Source organism: Pogona vitticeps, chromosome 3 (assembly GCF_051106095.1).
Source record: "Pogona vitticeps strain Pit_001003342236 chromosome 3, PviZW2.1, whole genome shotgun sequence".
NCBI lineage: Eukaryota > Metazoa > Chordata > Lepidosauria > Squamata > Agamidae > Pogona > Pogona vitticeps.
This window is the reverse complement of record NC_135785.1, coordinates 120,359,651-120,379,044: the sequence shown is the minus strand read 5'-3', so window position 1 is coordinate 120,379,044 and position 19,394 is coordinate 120,359,651. Positions and strand designations below refer to the sequence as shown.

The window sequence follows — 19,394 nt, the reverse complement described above, 5'->3', positions numbered from 1 at the left end:
AAAAGTGTGGGACCAAAAATACTAGTATATCTTAGCTTAAAACTCTTAAGCTTTTGTCATGGCCATCTGGGACCACAGATCATATCTGGCCTGGAGGTTCCCTGACTTTGATTTTGAGGCATCTGAAATCACTGATTTTCTCAGGCCTATAATCATGCAATTGGTGGTCTCTGACATCAAGAAAGGCTTACCTAGTGCCAATATGGGATTTGTTTTCAGTGCCAGATGAGCATCTATTCTTTTTCCAGGTGTTTAGAGATGATTTAAAGACCTTCAGTAGCTTCAACTTTATTCGGTCAATACTTTGAGCACTGTTTGTAGGAGTGGGGTGATAATATGGTTGGTTTTTTCTGTCTTTATTTTGAGGGAGTTTGGTTTATGGTTTTTTATTCCTACTGTCAAGACAATATAAGCTGTGGCTAACACCATAGCATGTAAAAGGCATAAATATATATAATAAGTAGGTGTAGAATCACTGTTACATATAGACTGCTTAGTGCTGACTAAACAGCTCAACGAGTTGGGTACCTGGCGGTGGAGCCAAAGGTTGAGATTGATTCCACAATGTGCCTCCTGGAATACAGTAAAAGTGTAGCATTGGGCACATTACACTAATCCTAGAGCAGCCACAGAAGAAGGCAATGATAAACCACTTTTGAGTACTCTATACCTAGAAAAGTATTGTCTTAAATCAAAATTGATTTGATGAACCTTAATCAATCAATCAATCAATCAATCAATTAACAGTCCTTACTGGAAAGTAAGTTCCATTTGGCTTGATTCCAGAAATTATACCTAGAACTAAAGTTTAACCATGCCATTAAAGGAAACTTGCATGGATCTCAAGGCCGTCTAATGCTCTTTGACAACAATATGTTGATAGTGTGTTGTGGATGTTCTGATTCATAAATCATGGACCTTGTTGACCTTTTTGCCCTTGATCCTTTCTGAGATTATTTGGTTTGAGTCCCAGGTATAAAGCTCTTTATTTTTCTTGTGCTTCAAACGACTGGATTATCTAACCAGTGATTACTCTGTCTTTTAACAGGAGGCAACAAAAAATTACAGCAGAAGCAGGTGCAATAAAAGAGGAGACAGAAACAAAACAAGAGATCAGTTCTGATTCTCCAGATGATGGGCCAGAAAAAAGCAAAGGAGCACACATACCTGACTTGCCTACTGTAAATGATGCAGGTTTATTCAAGAGCTCTAGTGATCGTCCAAATGATCCAAAACCTCAAGAAATGTCTCCTTCAAAAGTTTTCACTGGAGCAGATATTAGTATTAATGCTCTTTCACTTGATGCAGATCTCATGTCTCAAACAGCTATTGAAGACATTCCATCTGAGGAAACAGGCTTCAGAACAGAGTGCTCTTTCTCTTCAGAGTCACTGCAGGATGTCTATTTCACAACGCAAATTGTTAGTTCTGATCAAGCTATAAAGCTGGCTTCTGACAGAGTTTGCAAAACTGCACCTTTGTCTATGTCAAACACAGAAAATCCTTCCTTGCCACATGTATTAGAATCTTATAACTTTGAGAATCTCAGCTATGGTGAAATAAAAGTGAGGGATGATGAGAAGCACAATACAGGAACAGAGGAAGATTCTGTGCTCAAATCATCTTATAACTTTGATTATGATAAGTTTGATCCTAACGTCAACCCATTTGAAGGTGGTTCCAAAATACAGAATCCTAGACATGATGGGCTCAGCATTGAGAAGTCAAATACCCAAGAGGAAACTTCTTTCTCCAAAGCAGATTCTGTCCAAATACAGCAATGCATCCTACTAGATGAATTGAAGGCTGTAGAAACAACAACTGAAATACTGTAAGTATTCTCCAATTACTAGTCTGTTTTACAGATACACTTTAAAAATTACGCTGGGAGGTTGTTTGGAAGTGACAAGTACACTGTAACGCTGATAACCAGATCAGCACTCTAATAGTGGGGAAGATATTTTTTTTCCAAGTAAAAGAAAAGATTTGTCATGTTAGCACGGGCAAATGAGAGTAGTTGGGAAAACAGGAATGTAAAACTTACAAATAAATAAGAATACTCAAACGGTTTTCATAAAACAGTGTTTGGCACTACAGACAAACCTGCATGGGTAGATTGATTATAGAAATTAAAAGCCCTTTCTATTCAGGACAAGGGAAACAAAGTTAAATCCCTTGTTGATGTCTTGTTCAGCTGTGTTCCCTTTTGAATTTTTCTGTGAAGTCCAGAAATGGCCACATGGAGCTTAGAGGCAGTGTTTTGGAGGATGTTGTCCCATTGGTTTCTGAGCATTATAGTTTTGAATGTCAGATTTCTGCCTTTACATAAAGGTCAAGGTCCCCCTTGACAATTTGTCCAGTCATGCTCAACTCTAGGGCACGGTGCTCATCTCCGTTTCCAACCCATAGAGCTAGCGTTTGTTCGAAAACAATCTTATGTGGCCATGTGGCCAGCTTGCCTAGACATGGAACACCGTTACCTTCCCACCGTGGTGGTACCTATTTATCTACTTGCATTTTGCATGCTTTCGAACCACTAGGTTGGCGGGAGCTGGGACAAGCGACAGGAGCTAACTTGGTCGCGTGGATTCGATCTTACAACTGCAGGTCTTCTGACCTTGCAGCACAGAGGCTTCTGTGGTTTAACCCGCAGCACCACCACGTCCCTTTTTTTTAAACATAGGGACTGCATATTTCTCTTGCATAAAATGCCGTCAAAATGGCTTGATAGGGAGAAGGTAAACATCTCACTACATAATGTTAATCAGTCCATCTGTTCAGATTTGTCTTTATTGCCATTACTATTACATATTTTTGATCACTGTTTAAATATACAGTGGTGCCTCGCATAGCGAACGCTTCGCTATGCGATGAAACCGCACAACGATGGGTCCCGGGCCATCGCTGGAGCGTTCGCTCAGCGATGGCCCCTATGGGCTTTTTTTGCTATGCGGACGCGATCAAAGCATAGCGAACAGCTGATCAGCGGTTCCAAAATGGCTGCCGCTAAAACAAAATGGCGACCGCTGTTTTGCCTCGCTAACGAGGCATCCAAAATGGCCGCCGCAATGGAGAAAACTCGCAGAACGGTGAGTTTTAAGTCCATAGGAACGTATTAAATCAGTTTTAATACGTTCCTATGGGCTTTTTTGTTTCACTTAACGATGGATTCGCTGAGCGAGGGTTAATCCAGAACGGATTAACCTCGCTAAGCGAGGCACCACTGTATTTCTTTCTGAAATCCCTGCAGTCCTTTTCCCACAAGCTCCTCCAATTTCCTGTATCAACTTTCTTTACTTTTTTCTCTGCTTACCTTAGATAGGTATTAATATTTTATGACTGCATGGTTGTACTTGTCACCCACCAATGGCCTTTCAAACATTTTCAGCAGTCCCCTTAGTGACCGTGAGAACATCACCATGGTGGGCTTTTTGCATTTCACTTCTCCCCATGTCTGTATATATCTATGTCTCCTGATACTATTATTGCACGCATCTGAAGAAGTGAACACTTATACCAAATAAAACTTGTTATCAACGTTCCTTCTAAGCTGTGTGTGTATGCATGCACGCAGAGTTCCATCAAGGCTGTGCACCAGCAGCTGGAGTTAGTGCCCATTTCGTTCTGGTTTTGGCTGGAACACGCATGTGTGCACAGAAATTAGAGGGACTGTTGCTTGTTTAAGATGCTGGAAGATTTTGCTGTAGTTACTATAACTGAATGTAGAGATTTGAGATTCAGACATATAATAATGCATGTTCATGAAAAATATTTTAAATATCCTTTTAGAAACCTTGACTTAATCTAAAGTTGTAGAATGGATAATGGAAAACTGGGTAGGGGAAAATACTAGAATTCTTTGTCCTAATAAATTAGTCCTTTCAAGTTGCATGAAATACTGAGTGGCTATTGACTGCTTAATAGAGATGGAGGTATTCATATATGAATACAAATATCCCCCCCCCCCAGTGGTATAGATTTACCAGATGAGTGGGATATAAATCAAATAAATAAATAAATAAAAATAACATAACGAGGGTCCGGCCCCATGGGGCCGGACGGTCCACTCATGATTCCGCCACTGCTATTGGCTCCATGGAGCCTTCTTATCTCTCCCTTGCTCGCAATGTATTAGCCACTCTGTGACCTGACAGAGAGGCTTGTCATCCCGCCTTCTGCCAGGAGTGACTAATCTATCACGAGCAACGGAGCGATAGGAAGGCTCCATGGAGCCAGTGGGAGAATCATGAGTGGTCAGTTTGGCCCCAGGGGGGCTGGACCCTCATTATCTGCACCTCTGGAGGAAATTCGTATACAAATACCCCCATTTCTACTACTTAATACATGGATTTCACCCAGTCCTTTAAAGAAGAAAGTTTCATAAAGGTCTGCAGTGATTTATAACAGTAGTTAAAATATATTGGTTTAAAAAGTCGTTCCTTTTTTAAACAAATACTCTCTAAAAAACTTGCATGTGGAGGATGAAGGGAAACTGGAAAGTACAAAAATACATTATAAAGTGCTTTAATTCAAGTGTCATTTGCTTTCTACATCAGCATTTTGGTTCCCACAGGAAAGAAATTGAGAAGCAGAATGTAACTGAAGGTCAAGAAGAGCAAACTGTGGCTCAAGCAGAAACTCATGCAGAATCTTCACAGGAATTCATGGTATTGTATATAGTCCCCTATATTGTCAAGCATTCTCTGCCAAAACGTATACTAGCAAAACATATATTTACTGTGCCAAGAGTTTTATAATCTACATGCTTTATACATAGATCAAGCTTCTGCACAGGCAGGAAGGCCCCATCCTATCCAGGCATAGATGTCATTTTTCAGACGTTTTTGAGACAATGCTTTATTAAACTCTGGAACTTGTTTTTTACCTTAATGGAAAAACAAGTTCTATCCTGTGCAGAATATCACAGTCTTTGCTTCAGAAATAAACACTCTAGTCTTACCAGAGCATCAGTTTTTCCAATAGACTGTCCATTTCCGTTATTCAGATACCAAAAGCTTTTTCTTCTTCCTTTCTTTATGTTTTTATTTTCTCTCTCTGTGTGTGAAGTGCCACTAGATGTCAAAACAATCCTGGTGTAAGTGTAAAATGGATAATCTTAGGAAAATCTTTAGAAACAGTGTTTATTCTGTGTAAGTACTAGAAATGCTGTTCTGCTACAATGCCATCCTGAACATGTCAATCTTATGTGGTTGGAAGAGCAAATTTGATTAGTACTTTATCTGGCGACCACCAGAAAATATCGGGTCTTCATGATCTCTGTGAATCACAAACTTGGGTTAGTTGGTGTGCATGCACAAAGCCTTGGAACATTCTAAAGCTTAGAAACAGAAAATTTTAGTTGCCTCCCCTTCCCAGTGCACATGTATTGACGTGAAGGAGCCCAGCCCTCTCAGTTCCTTTTAGCCGCCTCCATGTTAGCTTCTAGGGATGGTTCTACAGCAAAGCTTAGTTTGTTCTACATGTTCCCACCTTCCTTGTCCCCCTTTTTTCCCTTCCCCCTTTTTCCCCAGAAGTGTGACAAACCCAGACCTACTGGGATATGCCACACATTAACTAAGCTGCCACCAACCATTCCCTGTAAGAAGTCACACAGACCAGGGATGGATTTTTAACCAATAAAAGAATAAGGTTTATTTAAAACAACACACAGGGAAAATAAAATGATCAGGTGAATAAGATATAGTAACGTGGCTTAGTTTCACTCATACATACACACAGTTTGGTTCACACAGAACCCTTAACTTGAAGCACAGACCCTGAACCTATCAGTTCTGGCTAACCAACAGACACCTGAACCTATCAGGTTGGTACTCTGACACACAGTAGTACCCTGTCTGACACACAGACTCCCACACCAGCTTCTTCTTCCCAGCTGCTGCTTCTTCACATCCCAGCGTCTCCACTTCTCCACACACGCTTCACATATATATACAGTACAGCCCCTCCTCCTGATGTCCCGCCTTCCACTCCCCATAGGATGGAACTTTCCCTCCAAACCCATGACAGACAGGTAACATCAGTGCTGTATGTAACACCTCCCCTCTTTATAAGTTGTTTTGTAGGGGGAAAGCTAAGGTGCTTTTTCCCAAAAAACAACCTGAATCCAAAACATACAAAACATTTATACATACAATATCATACTTACTTATACTTACATTCTAAGTTAACCATATCAATTAGGCATTTAAACATTTACCATATACATTACATCAATTTACCTTTATTCATACAAACCAAATTCAAAAAAACCAGGTACATTTAACCTTTTGTCATCAATATATATACATAGTCCATGTTTCTTTCGCCGTCTTCATTCTTCAGGTCTTCTTGACAAGGCGTCAGCAACACAGTTCACTGACCCTCTGACCACCTTCACTTCAAAGTCATAGTCCTGCAAGTTTAAAGCCCACCTCATAAGTTTGCTATTGTGGGTTTTCATTGTCTTTAACCATTGCAGTGGTGAATGGTCAGTGCACAGAACAAAATGTCTTCCCCAGATGTAAGGCTTGGCCTTCTGGATCGCGTAGACTATGGCCAAACACTCCTTCTCCACGGTTGCCAAATGTCTCTCACCTTTTTGAAGTTTCCTACTCAGGTAGGACACTGGATGCTGGTCACCATTCTCATCCTCCTGGCACAGAACTGCTCCTACCCCGCTGTTAGACGCATCGGTGTAGATGATGAACTCCCGGTCGAAGTCTGGAGCACGCAGCACTGGATACTGGACGAGCGCCTCCTTCAACCTCTGGAACGCCTCCTCACAGTCGCTGGTCCACGGGATGCGGTCATCAGCCTTCTTCCTCGTCAGATCGGTCAGCGGAGCCGCAATCTCGCTAAACCTCGGGATGAACTTTCTGTAGTAGCCCACCAACCCAAGAAATGATTTGACTTTTTTCTTGGTGTTGGGTCTAGGCCAATCACGAACTGCTTCTATTTTGGCCTCGAGGGGTTTTATCACTCCTTCCCCTACCATGTGACCCAAATATTTTGTTTCTGGGATACCCAGCTGCAGTCTGTTCTCTCTGCAGAGCCTAGGCCAAAGCACTTCCTCCCCTGGGTCAAAGTGCCTCTCTCTGGCTTTGTGGTCATACCATGTTTTCTGTCTGACCTTCTGAGCTTGCAGGTTTTCTGCTGCCAGTTCTAGGTTTCTCTTTAGGTCATTCATCAAGGTGTCTATGTATGTCACAACGTCTTGTGGGTCATCCTGGGTGATCTGCTCCCAATTTTGTTTGATCAAATCAAGGGGCCCTTTCACCCTTCTCCCAAATAAAAGTTCAAATGGACTGAACCCGGTACTGGCTTGTGGCACTGATCGATAAGCAAACAAAAGGGATTGCAGCTTCTGGTCCCAATTGTTTGGATTCTCTGCCAAGTAAGCCCTAATCATGCGCATTAGAGTCCCATTAAACTTCTCAGTTAACCCATTACTTTCAGGATGATAGGCAGTGGTTTCCTTGTGCTTAATTCCACAGATTTGCCATAAGCGTTTCATGAGCTTCGATGTGAACGATGCTCCCAAATCTGTGATTATTTCTGAGGCAAATCCCATCCTGGACATATACCCCACCAAGGCATCTGCCACTGTGTTAGTTTCAATGTTAGTCAAGGGTATGGCTTCAGGGTACCTCGTGGCATGGTCCACAATGGTGAGAATGAACCTGTTCCCCCTTTTTGTGGCCTTGGGCAAAGGTCCCACAATATCCACCCCTATGCATTTGAACGGAGTGTCAATCACAGGCAAAGGGCACAACTTTGCTTTGGTCCTGTCGCGGTTATTCCCCTGCCTTTGACACACATCACATTGTTTACAGAACTCCCTGATCTGCTTCCCTATGTCAGGCCAGTAAAAATTCTGTGTGATTCTCTGCTGTGTTTTGTTCACCCCTAAGTGTGCAGCAAACATGTCAGAGTGCCCCCTTTGTAAGATCATGGGGCGATACTTTTCAGGTACCACCAGCTGACTTCTGATCCCATCTCCCCCTTTTGAGATATTCCTCAGGGTCTCTCTATATAAAATCCCCTTTTTCTCCAGAAATCTCACTGGGGTTTCAGGTGTTAGCTGGGCGTCAGTCACCTGTTCAAAACACTTTTGGAGAGTGGCGTCCGCCTTCTGCTCCTGACCAAATCGGCTGTCTGTGGTTAAGGTTTCCACCACAGCTTCTGAACTCCCCCCACCTGCTTCCGTCTCTGGCTCATCATTACCCCCCTGAACTGTCCCCGTGGTGGCTTGTGAGCGTGTAATCACTAGCACCCGTTTCACATGTTCAGCCAGGTCATTTCCCACGAGCACGGCTGCTGGCAGAGTCGATGAAATCGCTAGCCGCCAAACTCCCCTCCAGCCTTGAAAGTTGACAGGTACCTCCGCGACTGGCAGTGAAATCACCTGCCCCTCAATCCCTGCCACCTTCATGCTCTCATTTGGGATTAGATATTCCCTAGGAATAATATCTGGATGGCACAGGGTCACCTGAGAACAAGTGTCCCGCAGCCCCCGATACTGATGGCCAAGTATTCCTACGTCCACCCCTGCTGTCTCAAACAACTGAGAATCTGTTCTCACCAGCAGGCAGCGCCTGACCTCTACAAGAGGACCATTTTCCTCAGCCTGATCAGCAGATGTAGCTGTTTCAGATTGAGTAGCCATGGCAACAGGCTCCCTCAGTGACAATGAGCCTTGCTCTTTCTGGACACAGAACACAGCTTTTGGCTTGGTCCCACTCGAATCCTGAGGCACAATTCCTTTTAGCTGCTTTAATTTCTCACACTCTGAGATTAGATGGCCCTTTCCCTGACAGAAATAACATTTTCTGGTGTATTTTGATTCTCTCTCATCTTGTTTTGGTTTTCCCTCCAAAATCTGAGGTCTTGGTTTCATTTCTGAGGGCTTCCCTTCACCATGGGCCCCTCCCCCTTGCTGGCTTTTCCCTGGTCCCTGAGAGTACTTGCTGTAGGTTTCTTTGGGTTTCCCCATCGCTTTCCCCTCACCCAAGGGCTTTCTTATTTGGGAAATAAAATCTGCGATCTCGGCTGCTTCTACCACAGATTTTGGTTTCCTTTCCCTCACCTGGAATTTCAGTTCCCCATGCAGGACTGAATAGAACTGTTCCAGCGCTATCAAGTCTTTGAGCTGCTGAAAGGTCTCTGTCCCCTCCTGAGATAGCCATTTCTCTAGCAGCCTCACCAATTGAGCCCCCACTTGGGTAAAAGTCTGCTCTGGTTTCTTTGTGAGGGACCGGAATCTTTGCCTCAGCTGTTCCGCATTTATCCCATGTCTTGCAAACACCAGTTTTTTAAACTCTGCAAAATCTCTCATCAGTTCCTGTGGCATCTCTGAATAAACCTCAGCCAGGCTACCACTGATTAAAGATCGCATGATGGTCATCTTCTCAGTTTCCCTCACTGAGAAGTCCACAAACGCTCTTTCCACTAAGGAAAAGAACACCTCAGGACAATCTCCCTTGTGGTACACAGGGAATTTCTTCAGGTCAGCCTTAGACAATTGGCCTCCCTCAGAATCCCTATTGTTATTATTGTTCTGGTTCATCATTTCCAATTTTCTTAATTCAAACGCCATCCTTTCTTTTTCCAGGGCAATTTTCTCTCTCTCTAACCTTTCCTCCTTTTCCATTCTCTCTCTCTCTAATTCAAATTGCCTTTGTTTCTCTCTTTCCCTTTCCTCCATTTCAAATTGCCTTTCCCTTTCCTCCCTTCTTTCTCTCTCTAATCTTTCCTCCACTTCAAATTGCCTCATCCTCAGTTCATGCTGTTGGGCTATGAGCAATTTTCTGAGTTCTGAGTTCTGTTCTCCCGTGCTGTCACCTTGCACTGAGCCAAATTCATCCTCAGAACCTTGGTCTACCTGGGGGTCTTTCACTTCACCCATTTCTGCCATCTGGCTTCGAGTCAAGGGCATAATCCCCCCTCAGTACAGGAAGTTTCTCCATGTTCGTTATTATTTTATAGTCCCAGGGCTGTTTTCAGAGGTGCACTCTCTGTGGAAATAAAATTCCACTCTCATACTGCCAGGCTGTATGCTTTTATTATCTAAGTTTAACCTTGCATCCATTTCCGCAACCTCTGCAGTCCAGCAATTTAAAATAGACGTTTCTCTCTGAACACCTTTTTGTGGGAAAAGTCCCTTAGACCTCCCTCATCTACCTGGGAATCCCCCATTGGCTCTCCAGATGTCAACAGAGCCTTCTTCTCCGATTGAGGATTTGCCCCGAAGAAACCCCAGAAAGAACTTTAGGATCCGACTAAGCATAAAGATCATTCTGCGGCTGTCCAGCAACCGATGGCCTTGACTTCAGCTCCAACATCCAAGCCCAGTCTGTACCTGACTTGGCCAACAGAAAAGGGGAAAATGTCTTCCCGCCCCCATCAAAGACACTGAAGTAGCCAAAAAATAAGGCTGACAAACTCAAGCCTGACAGGACTCAGCCCCAACAGGTTGCCACTCCACTCTGACCTGTGCCTGGGTCAACTTCCCCTTTCCATCCAGAGACCTGCCTTGTGGACAATGTTTGAGCGCTCCCCCCTCAGTTCTGTGGCTCTCTGTTCCTTCACCTGCCTTCAGTGCCTCTGAGGATTAACTTTAGTCCCTTCCTGATCCCTTGGTTTTTCTCTTCAGTGGTCTTGTTCCATGATGCTGGAGTGTCAGCAGTCTCAATGTCTTCCTCGCAGTGTTTGAAGTCAAAGCCCCTAGAGGATTTCTTGCAAGCATCGACATCTATCCTCACAGTCACCAGGTGTTGATTTACCTGCTATAGCCCCGCCATAAGCCCGTCAGATTTCAGACCCTGTGCAACCTCAGGCAGCTGTGATCTCTTTGGTTCTGGCTTCTGCACTGCCATGAGTCTCTTCAGTACTGTCGAGTTCCACAGATTTATCAATGCTGCAGCAGCCACCCTATCCCCTTTCAGCCCTTCCTGAACCTACTGACTCAATTCTTCTCAACCCCATAACCTATCTCCTTCCATACTGAGCAGACCCCACAGTTTATGGGGGCTCATGGTTTTCCTGATGCAGTATTTTCACACTCTGGCTCCATCTGTGCAGCCATCAGTCCTGGGCCATGCTCCCATCACTGGAACCAACAATTCTGAGCCAGACGGTGTTATCCTTGGCTCTGCAGACTCCAGTCTCTCTGGTGATGGCTATGACTGTTTCCAGCCAGTTCTGGGGCTCTGAAAGACTTTGCTCCATCAGTATTCTCTGGCTGCTCAGACTCTGACAATGCTCCATCAGCTTCAACATCTATGGTCACCCCAGGGAGTCAGTTGCACCCTTTGGCTTCGAGCAATCTGGCTTCTCCAAACTCTGGTCCTGAGGCATCACTGCAAGCGCTGGCACCAGTCTTCATCTTTTCCACCACTGCAGAAGCATGCCTGCTATTTCAGCCTTTTCTATCAGTTTCTTTCACCCCTCAGACTGATATGAGCCGTGACACTGATTATCAGCATTGAGCAGCCTTGATTTTGACACAGCATGTGCCTCCTTTGTCTTCAATGGCCTCTACTTCTCAGGGCCCTCATAAGCTAGAACCTCTTCTCAGTCTCTCACCACCATTTTCGGAATTGTCATCAGATTCAGTCTACAACTCTGATGTCCCTTTGTGCCTTAATACCGTCACTGAGTCTGATGTGGGAGATCCCCAACCACCCTCCCCATCTGAGGACATGAGAAAGTACTCTGACCTGGTGTTTCACTTAACTAAATCTGAACCTGGAGGTGCACAAGCCTGTTCAACATTCCAATCATTGTATGATCAAATCTCTGATTTTGCCACATCAGTTCACTTTGCAATGATCCCTTTGCTGCTCAGATAGCAAAGGATTCTTGGAAAGGACATTCAGCACGCTCACCCACTTCCTGACAGGTGGATCACTTCAATTGGATTAATGATGAGGGTGCAGCATTCTTGCTCATGTACCCCCAACCCAAGTTTAGAGTTGAGGGTGCACAAACGAAATCTAGAGGATGTCGGGTCCATGTTCCTCAGAATAAAGAGGGATCAAACTTGACAACTTTGACAGACGTCTTTAGTCCACTGTCTCTCTTTCCATGAGGATTGTCAACTACCAGGTGCTATGGGCGCATGTTCGCGATTCCTCTGGAACAAAGTAGAGCCCAGCCTTCAAGCTTTGCCTGATGACAGCTGCAATGTTGTTACAGTTGGCTATGAGGAGGTGAGCTGTAACATTTGTTTTTGCACAACAAATGAGGTCATCCCGCCATGCCACCGACTGCTCAGCCAAGGCAGTGACTACAGCTGTATCTGTTAGATGCCATGCCTGGTTATGCTCTGCTGGTCTTGCAGATGATGTTTGTGCAATAATCAAAGATCTCTCCTTTGATGGAGAACACCTTTTCATTACTAAAACATGATATTAGGGAGGATCTACAAAAGAAACACAATGCAGCTATGTATCCTTGCCCTCATTAATACCAACACACTTACTGACAGCCCTGAAGAAAGTTGCCATCCATAGCCGCCTCTAAACCTTCTCAAAAGCGCCAGAGATCATTTCCTTCCTCATTAACCTACTACTCCTCTCAGAGGTCTAGGTGCCAAAAATACAGGCAGATCCCAACTGCTAAATGCCAGGAACAAAAGACCAAACAGAGCCTTTGACTCTCTTTATCCACCCCCATCTCTTCAGCAGTTCCACCTACTTCAGTCTCCAGACCTGCCCCTACTGCTAGCACCCTTTCTTCCAGCTTGGCACATCATCACCACTGATGTGGTGATACGCTGGACACGCTATCGAGGTCCCCACCCCGGGACATGCACACTGATTAACTTGTGTAAGTGACTTCATGGATGACCACTCAAAGAACCATGATTACAGGTAAGTAACCCACCTGTCTTCAAGTAGGGTTAGGGAAAAAATCTAAGGGAAATTTGAGGGACCCACTCACAGATTTCATAATATTAGGCTTTATGGATGGACTAAAGTTTCCTGTGTTCTAAGAAAACATCTCTCTTGTGAAACAAGATAAATAATAGTATTGCCCCTGATGTTTAGTAATTGTCTTATTCTTTAAGAATATTCTTATTCTTAAGGGGACGTGGTGGCGCTGCGGGCTAAACCGCAGAAGCCTGTGCTGCAGGGTCAGAAGACCAAGCAGTCGTAAGATTGAATCCACGTGACGGAGTGAGTGTCTGTCGCTTGACCCAGCTCCCGCCAACCTAGCGGTTCGAAAGCATGCAAATGCAAGTAGATAAATAGGGACCACCTCGGTGGGAAGGTAACAGCGTTCCGTGTCTAAGTCGCACTGGCCATGTGACCACAGAAGATTGTCTTTGGACAAAACGCTGACTCTATGGCTTGGAAACGGGGATGAGCACCGCCCCCTAGAGTCGAACACGACTGGACAAAAAAAAATTGTCAAGGGGAACCTTTACCTTTACCTTTTTCCTTTCTTATTCTTTAAAGGTAAAGGTTCCCCTTGACAATTTGTCCAGTCGTGTCCAACTGTAGGGGATGGTGCTCATCTCCATTTCCAACCCATAGAGCTAGCGTTTTGTCTGAAGACAATCTTCTGTGGTCACGTGGCCAGCGCGACTAGACACGGAACACCATTACGTTCCCACCATGGTGGTACCTATTTACTGGTATTTTGCATTTTGCATGCTTTTGAACTGTTAGGTTGGCGGGAGATTGGACAAGCGACAGGGGCTCACTCTGCTGCATGGATTCAATCTTACGACTGCAGGTCTTCTGACCTTGCAGAACAGAGGCTTCAACATAATTAAGTCTGCAACACAACTATTTGACTCTTTTTCTGCACACAATACTCACAGTTATTTTGTGAGATAAGTCACAGTGAGAGTAATTGGCCCAAAGTCATCAAGTGAGTTTCACAGCTTCCATGCTCAGGCCAAGCAGTATCACAACTGCTCGGTAAGATGAAGTGGAACAGTTTCAGCCACATGTGCAATTAATGTCTACCATACTGTTCCACTTTAATGAACATTTTTTTCAAACTTTTCTCTGCTTCCTAGGTGGCTAAAAGTACCTTACCTTCTGAGACCTCAGGTCCAGATAATTCAAATGGGCAGTTGCTTATAGATGACTTGGATCTCATATCCTCCAGTAAGACTGAAATGGCAGTGAATGAAAGCAGCCAGGTGGATACAGAAAATGAAGAGTTCAGACCACCATTAGATGGTAAGGGAAAGATACTGTAGATGATTTGAGTAAGATCTCTTCTATTCATGTGAAGCTAGTTGAAGAGAAACACTGTTGTGACTGTTCCTAATGTCCTGGTCAGACTGGAAGATATATTGCTATTATCTTCAAAGGTAGCATTGGGTAAACCACATTGTTTAAGACCTAGTCTACCCTATGAAACTATCCCATTAACTAAATGTAGATTTTCAGACTTCTTCATTGTGATCCCTGGTCTATATAGGCCACAACCTCCCTCTACACCTGCTTTATCTTATAAATTTTATTAATATTGTTTGTCATGCACTGCCTAACCTATAAAACTGATGGCAGTAATTTTGCACATGTTGAGGAAGGAGAAAGTCTCTGTTTCTAAACAAAGGTAACAGGTACATGTAGAAATCTGGCTGCTTTTGGCTTTGACTTTACCTCTCTATAACTTTAGCCATATGCATTGCTGGAATGTGAATCCTGACAGATTTTGCCCAAGGTAGAGCAGACATCAGCAGGTTCACTCATCTTCACCTAAATGAGTGTTTATTATACAATATTTTGTCTAACACTCTCTTAACTGAGGAATAGTAGAACTAATAATTCATCCCAGTCATTCACAAAGAGCAGTATATTTCCTTGTCCGTGAAATCAGTTTAATCAAAATTTAACCTTATGAAGAACTTAAGGCTGCCTAATGTCTCAGTAAACATAAATTGCAAGGAGATGCCTCTGTAACTTAAGTCCAGAAAGGATAACACCACGTTTTGGAGACACTTTACTGCTAATTTACTATAGAAATTTGTTTCTGCATTCAATATTCTTTCTAGTTTTAGGAATTGACATAGAAGTAGACTACCTGGAGCAATTTGGAATGTCCTCAGTAAGTAACCTAAAACATGAATCAAATGTAGTATTTTATAGCTTGAACCACTCCAAAATAGCCTGTAAAAGGAAGTAAAACTGATTCAGCTATTGAAAGAACATGCCATTATTACCTATCCTGCCTCCTTTGCTTTGCAGTATGCCACATGCTGCAAAAAGCAATCACGTATGTATTTGGAACCTAAAACGTTTTAATTCTGTGGGCAAACAAATTGTATGGTGGAGTTTTACATGACAGGTAATTATTATATTATGTGACTTTTGTCTTTGTGGTTTCTGTGACTCACATACCTGGGTTTTGTGCCTACATGAAGTGTCTGCAGATTGTTCCAGAACCCAGTAGCTTTTAAGTTGGGCCTCACCCCCATCAAACAACACAATTCAACAGGCCTAACCTTGTTCTCAAAATTATTATATAGAAACATGTATGTTCTGATCAATGGATAAAAAGCTGAAAATAAAGAAGATCTGGCTTTTGTCTTATGTTTAGTGTGTCATATTTTGTATGATGTATGTGTATTTTAAAGCTTTTCCATTAACCAGCTGGTTGAACTACAATATTTTGATTAAAAGGAAAAAATCATTATGCAGTTTGTGATTTAAATGTGATATAGAAATTCAAAATGTTAGGAGTTATTCTTATTGAAATACTGTAGGACCCCTGTATCCGCAGGAACAGTATCCATCATTTCATTTATCTGAGGTCTAAAAATATTAATAGAAAAAAACCCAGAAAAAAACTATTCTCACATGTATTACCAGAACCAACCACTAGAGGGAGCTAGAGACCATGTTGTGAACATTTGTTGGTGAAGACCATATACTGACCCTCTACTGGCCAGTTTCAGTAATGCATGTGAAAATATTTATTTTCCCTTTTACCATGCATGTATAGGATTTGATATTATTCACAGTTTCCAGTATCTGCAGGGGGCTTGGAACCAATCCCCAGTGGATACGGGGGTGTGTGTGTCATCTTGCACTTCTCTAAGACATAACGCCTTAAGCAGTACATGCTTATCATTTAGCTTTTAATGAAAAAATCAGAACCATTGGAAACTGTTGATGTACTAATACATGCTTTTGTTGAATAGTCACCTGAAAAGTTTGATTTTAGATTTGACTGACATTCGCCCACTATCCAAGCATGTATTCTTCATTTGGAGACTATGTATACTTTTGTAATAATGGCTCCTAGCCAGATAGCCCCAGCTTGAGTCCAGCAAGTGAACAAACCCCTCATGGTAGGAAAAAAAAAATCTAATTTTATATATTTCTAAATCTTTTCCCATAGTTTAAGGACTCTGTTCTGAGAAAACAATCTCTTTACTTGAAGTTTGACCCTTTGCTGAGTGAAAGTCCTAAGAAAAGCGGTCCCAGCACCAATAAAGCAATGCCTGTAATTCCTCCACTTTTTCAAAATGGGTAAGTGTGAGCTTGTTGTGCTAATCAGTTTCAAAGTCTATACAGAATTGTTTCAATACAGTTTCTGTTTTTTAAGCAGACCATCCACAATAGTGGTTTCTGATGAAATAAAAACATCTGACCATGAAGAAAAACCACTGGGTCTGGATCTTCTTGGAACCTTCCCAGATATGGTAAGTGACACATATCTCCAATACTCCTTTGCAAATCTTGGTTGTCTGTAGTTCTTAAAACAGGCAAATTGGCCTGGTTCAGCAATAAGAGAGAATTGTGGTTCCCCACAATTCTGCCACACACACCCCACTTCATACAGCAGAGGAGAACAGAAGTATTTGATTTTAAATTTAGTGTCAGAACCATTCTGAAATTGGGACATGATATGGCTTGTCCAGAACCGATGCCTGGGTATATGTTTAGTACTGTATTTGTTAGGCAAATGAGCTATGAAGTATTGCAAGCAAACATGCATTATATTTCTTTCCACAGGCCAAAGTCCTTCCAGACATCCCAACCAGTAGTGACAATTCATTGTTTTCTTGTGCTACATCCACTGAGAATATTATAGACATGCTGAAATATAGTCAGAAAGACATGGATGATGCTGTAGAAAAAGCTAAGCAAGAGATGGATGCTGTTGTTAAAAAACTTAGTTCTGAGGTAAGAACTTGGGAAGGGATAGACAATTTGAGACAATTCTGCATCTCCAGTCTGCGTCTCCCATTGGAAAGAATGATTTTTAAAATGTTAATCCAACTGCCCCTATTCTGTTCTGTTCTTTGTAATGAAAGATCTTGAGCGTATTCATTTCACACTGCTTCCATAAGAATCACCACCAATTCTTTATTTGATAACTTTTCATTTCCTCCAATTAATAATAATAAGGTTGCATTTGGCATAATTTTTTTAATTTGGTACTTTTTCTAGCCAGTAGGTTACTTCATACCAGAATGCTTCTACCTTCAGACAAGCTATCCTCCTATGCTCTAGTGTTCCTTTATACCCACATTTCGACCGGCACAATCACGGTATCTCTATTCTTTATAGTTTTGTAGGACATAGGTGCCGCCTATGCACAACTTTTAACATCATCTCTTTAGATTTTGCTGATACCAATTTGTACGATTGGGTGATTCATATTTTTGTACAATTGTTCTTTGGTATGTTGATATTTAAATTTGTTTTCAAACCGTCTTAAGTCCCATGCTGCTACCATATTCTTTATCAACAGTGCTTTTGTAACTTATTCCTTTTCCCTTTTTATTATTTGTTTCTATACAGTGATTTTTTAAGCTCTCTTAGTGGTCTGTTAGGTCCTGAGGTCTTATACAGTTGAGTTGTGTAATTTCTTATCTGAAATAATTGGAACCAAATAATTGCTATTTGTGTAATTTTTTTTCTTGTAACTGTCTAATCGAAATTGGTTTTCTTTGTTGTGAATGGGTTCGGTTTCAACTTTTGACAACTCCTCACTTTGCACGAGAAATATCACAGGAGACGTCTTCTTAACTTCAACAACTTCTTTATTAGTAACCGGCAAATCAGCATTATTCATGATGGGATCAAAAAAGCTTAATTCAGGCAACATGCCATAACTGTCACACACACACTCCTGACCACCATCCGTTGAACTCATAGGGGTGCTGGGCCAAACCTCTCCACATCTGTTGGCTTCCGAAGGAGCACACTCCGCACTGCGCAGATGGTGCCGCAGCATGGGTGTTGAGCCCAGTACCCTTCCGGAGGAGGAGTATTATATTGTGAATCTGGTCTCATCATTTGCTGCCCTCGCCCTTTATTCTTTGGGAAGACTGAGCACTCTAACGTCTCATACTTCACCTCTCCTCCTTCTTTCGGTACAGGATCCGGTAACAGCCCACCTAGCTTCATATTAGGGAAGTCTCTCAGTAATTCCTGGGCAATAAATAACCTACAATGGTTACTCATTATATAGGCGCATGCATAGATTCCACACAAGTTCGCACCTTTCTTCCTTCAGACAAGAGAGTAAATCTCATCACATTACTTTAAGTTTTCACCCCTCATGCTATGCTACCTGCCTTGACTGTGCAATGTGTACTAAGCACCATGGCCTCTATGACTTCAGTAGTGCAGCACATACGTCTCAAGATCAGATCTCTTCAGTCGTGGTTTCTCACCCTCTTCGAAATGCTCACAGACTCTCCTCACACTCTTTTAAGGGTAACCCCAGAACCTTGCTGCCAAAGATTCTTATCAGCCCCCTAACTGTCTGGCAGCTGATTTCTTCAAACATCCAACATTGAAAAGTTTTCTTAAGGGGCTATCTCATATCTACCCAGATACCCACCCACCTTCCCTGCAATGGTCACTAACACTAGTACTGCAACCACTTACTAAAGCTCCTTTCAAATCTTCAGCTTCAGCTGATTTACAGCTAATTACCTTTAAAAGGGTTTTCCTCATTGCTGTCACCTCAGCTCGACGAGCTAGTTAGTTAGCGGCCTTACGGCACAACTATCCTTATTTACAGTTTTTTCCGGACAAAGTCAAACAATCCATGGATATTTCTTTCCTCCCCAAAGTCATAACTCAATTCCATCTCTCTCAGCCGATTATCCATCCTTTCCGTCACCGTCCACAACTCAAGAATCCTCCATACTTTAGGCGAGCCCTTGCCATAGTGCTCCAATGCACCAACCTTTCAGGCATTCATCTCAACTTTTCATAAGTCACCAACCACCTACTAAAAGTTGCCAGGTGACATCTCAAGCTACAGTGGTGCCTTGCAAGATGAACACCTTGTGGGACAAAAAAATCGCAAGACGAATGGGCCGTCTTGCCATTTTTTTCGTCTTGCGAGGCGGGTTTCCCATAGAAATGCATTGAAATTTAATTAATGTGTTCCTATGGGGGAGAAAG

General features: G+C 42.7%; 1 protein-coding gene across 3 annotated transcripts in view; it reads left to right on the top strand.

The window, feature by feature from the left end:
- TACC3 (transforming acidic coiled-coil containing protein 3) overlaps window positions 1-19,394 on the top strand; it is a 36,401-nt gene that overhangs the window by 11,120 nt on the left and 5,887 nt on the right. The window contains exons 4-10 of one of the 3 annotated variants that reach the window (XM_078390662.1): window positions 1,049-1,831; window positions 4,574-4,667; window positions 14,030-14,195; window positions 15,023-15,069; window positions 16,366-16,496; window positions 16,573-16,669; window positions 16,983-17,153. In XM_078390662.1, coding sequence (XP_078246788.1) covers window positions 1,049-1,831; window positions 4,574-4,667; window positions 14,030-14,195; window positions 15,023-15,069; window positions 16,366-16,496; window positions 16,573-16,669; window positions 16,983-17,153 — 1,489 coding nt within the window. Of the gene's footprint in view, window positions 1-1,048; window positions 1,832-4,573; window positions 4,668-14,029; window positions 14,196-15,016; window positions 15,070-16,365; window positions 16,497-16,572; window positions 16,670-16,982; window positions 17,154-19,394 lie in introns of all 3 variants that reach the window. The other 2 variants (XM_078390661.1, XM_078390660.1) reach the window with 2 other exon arrangements.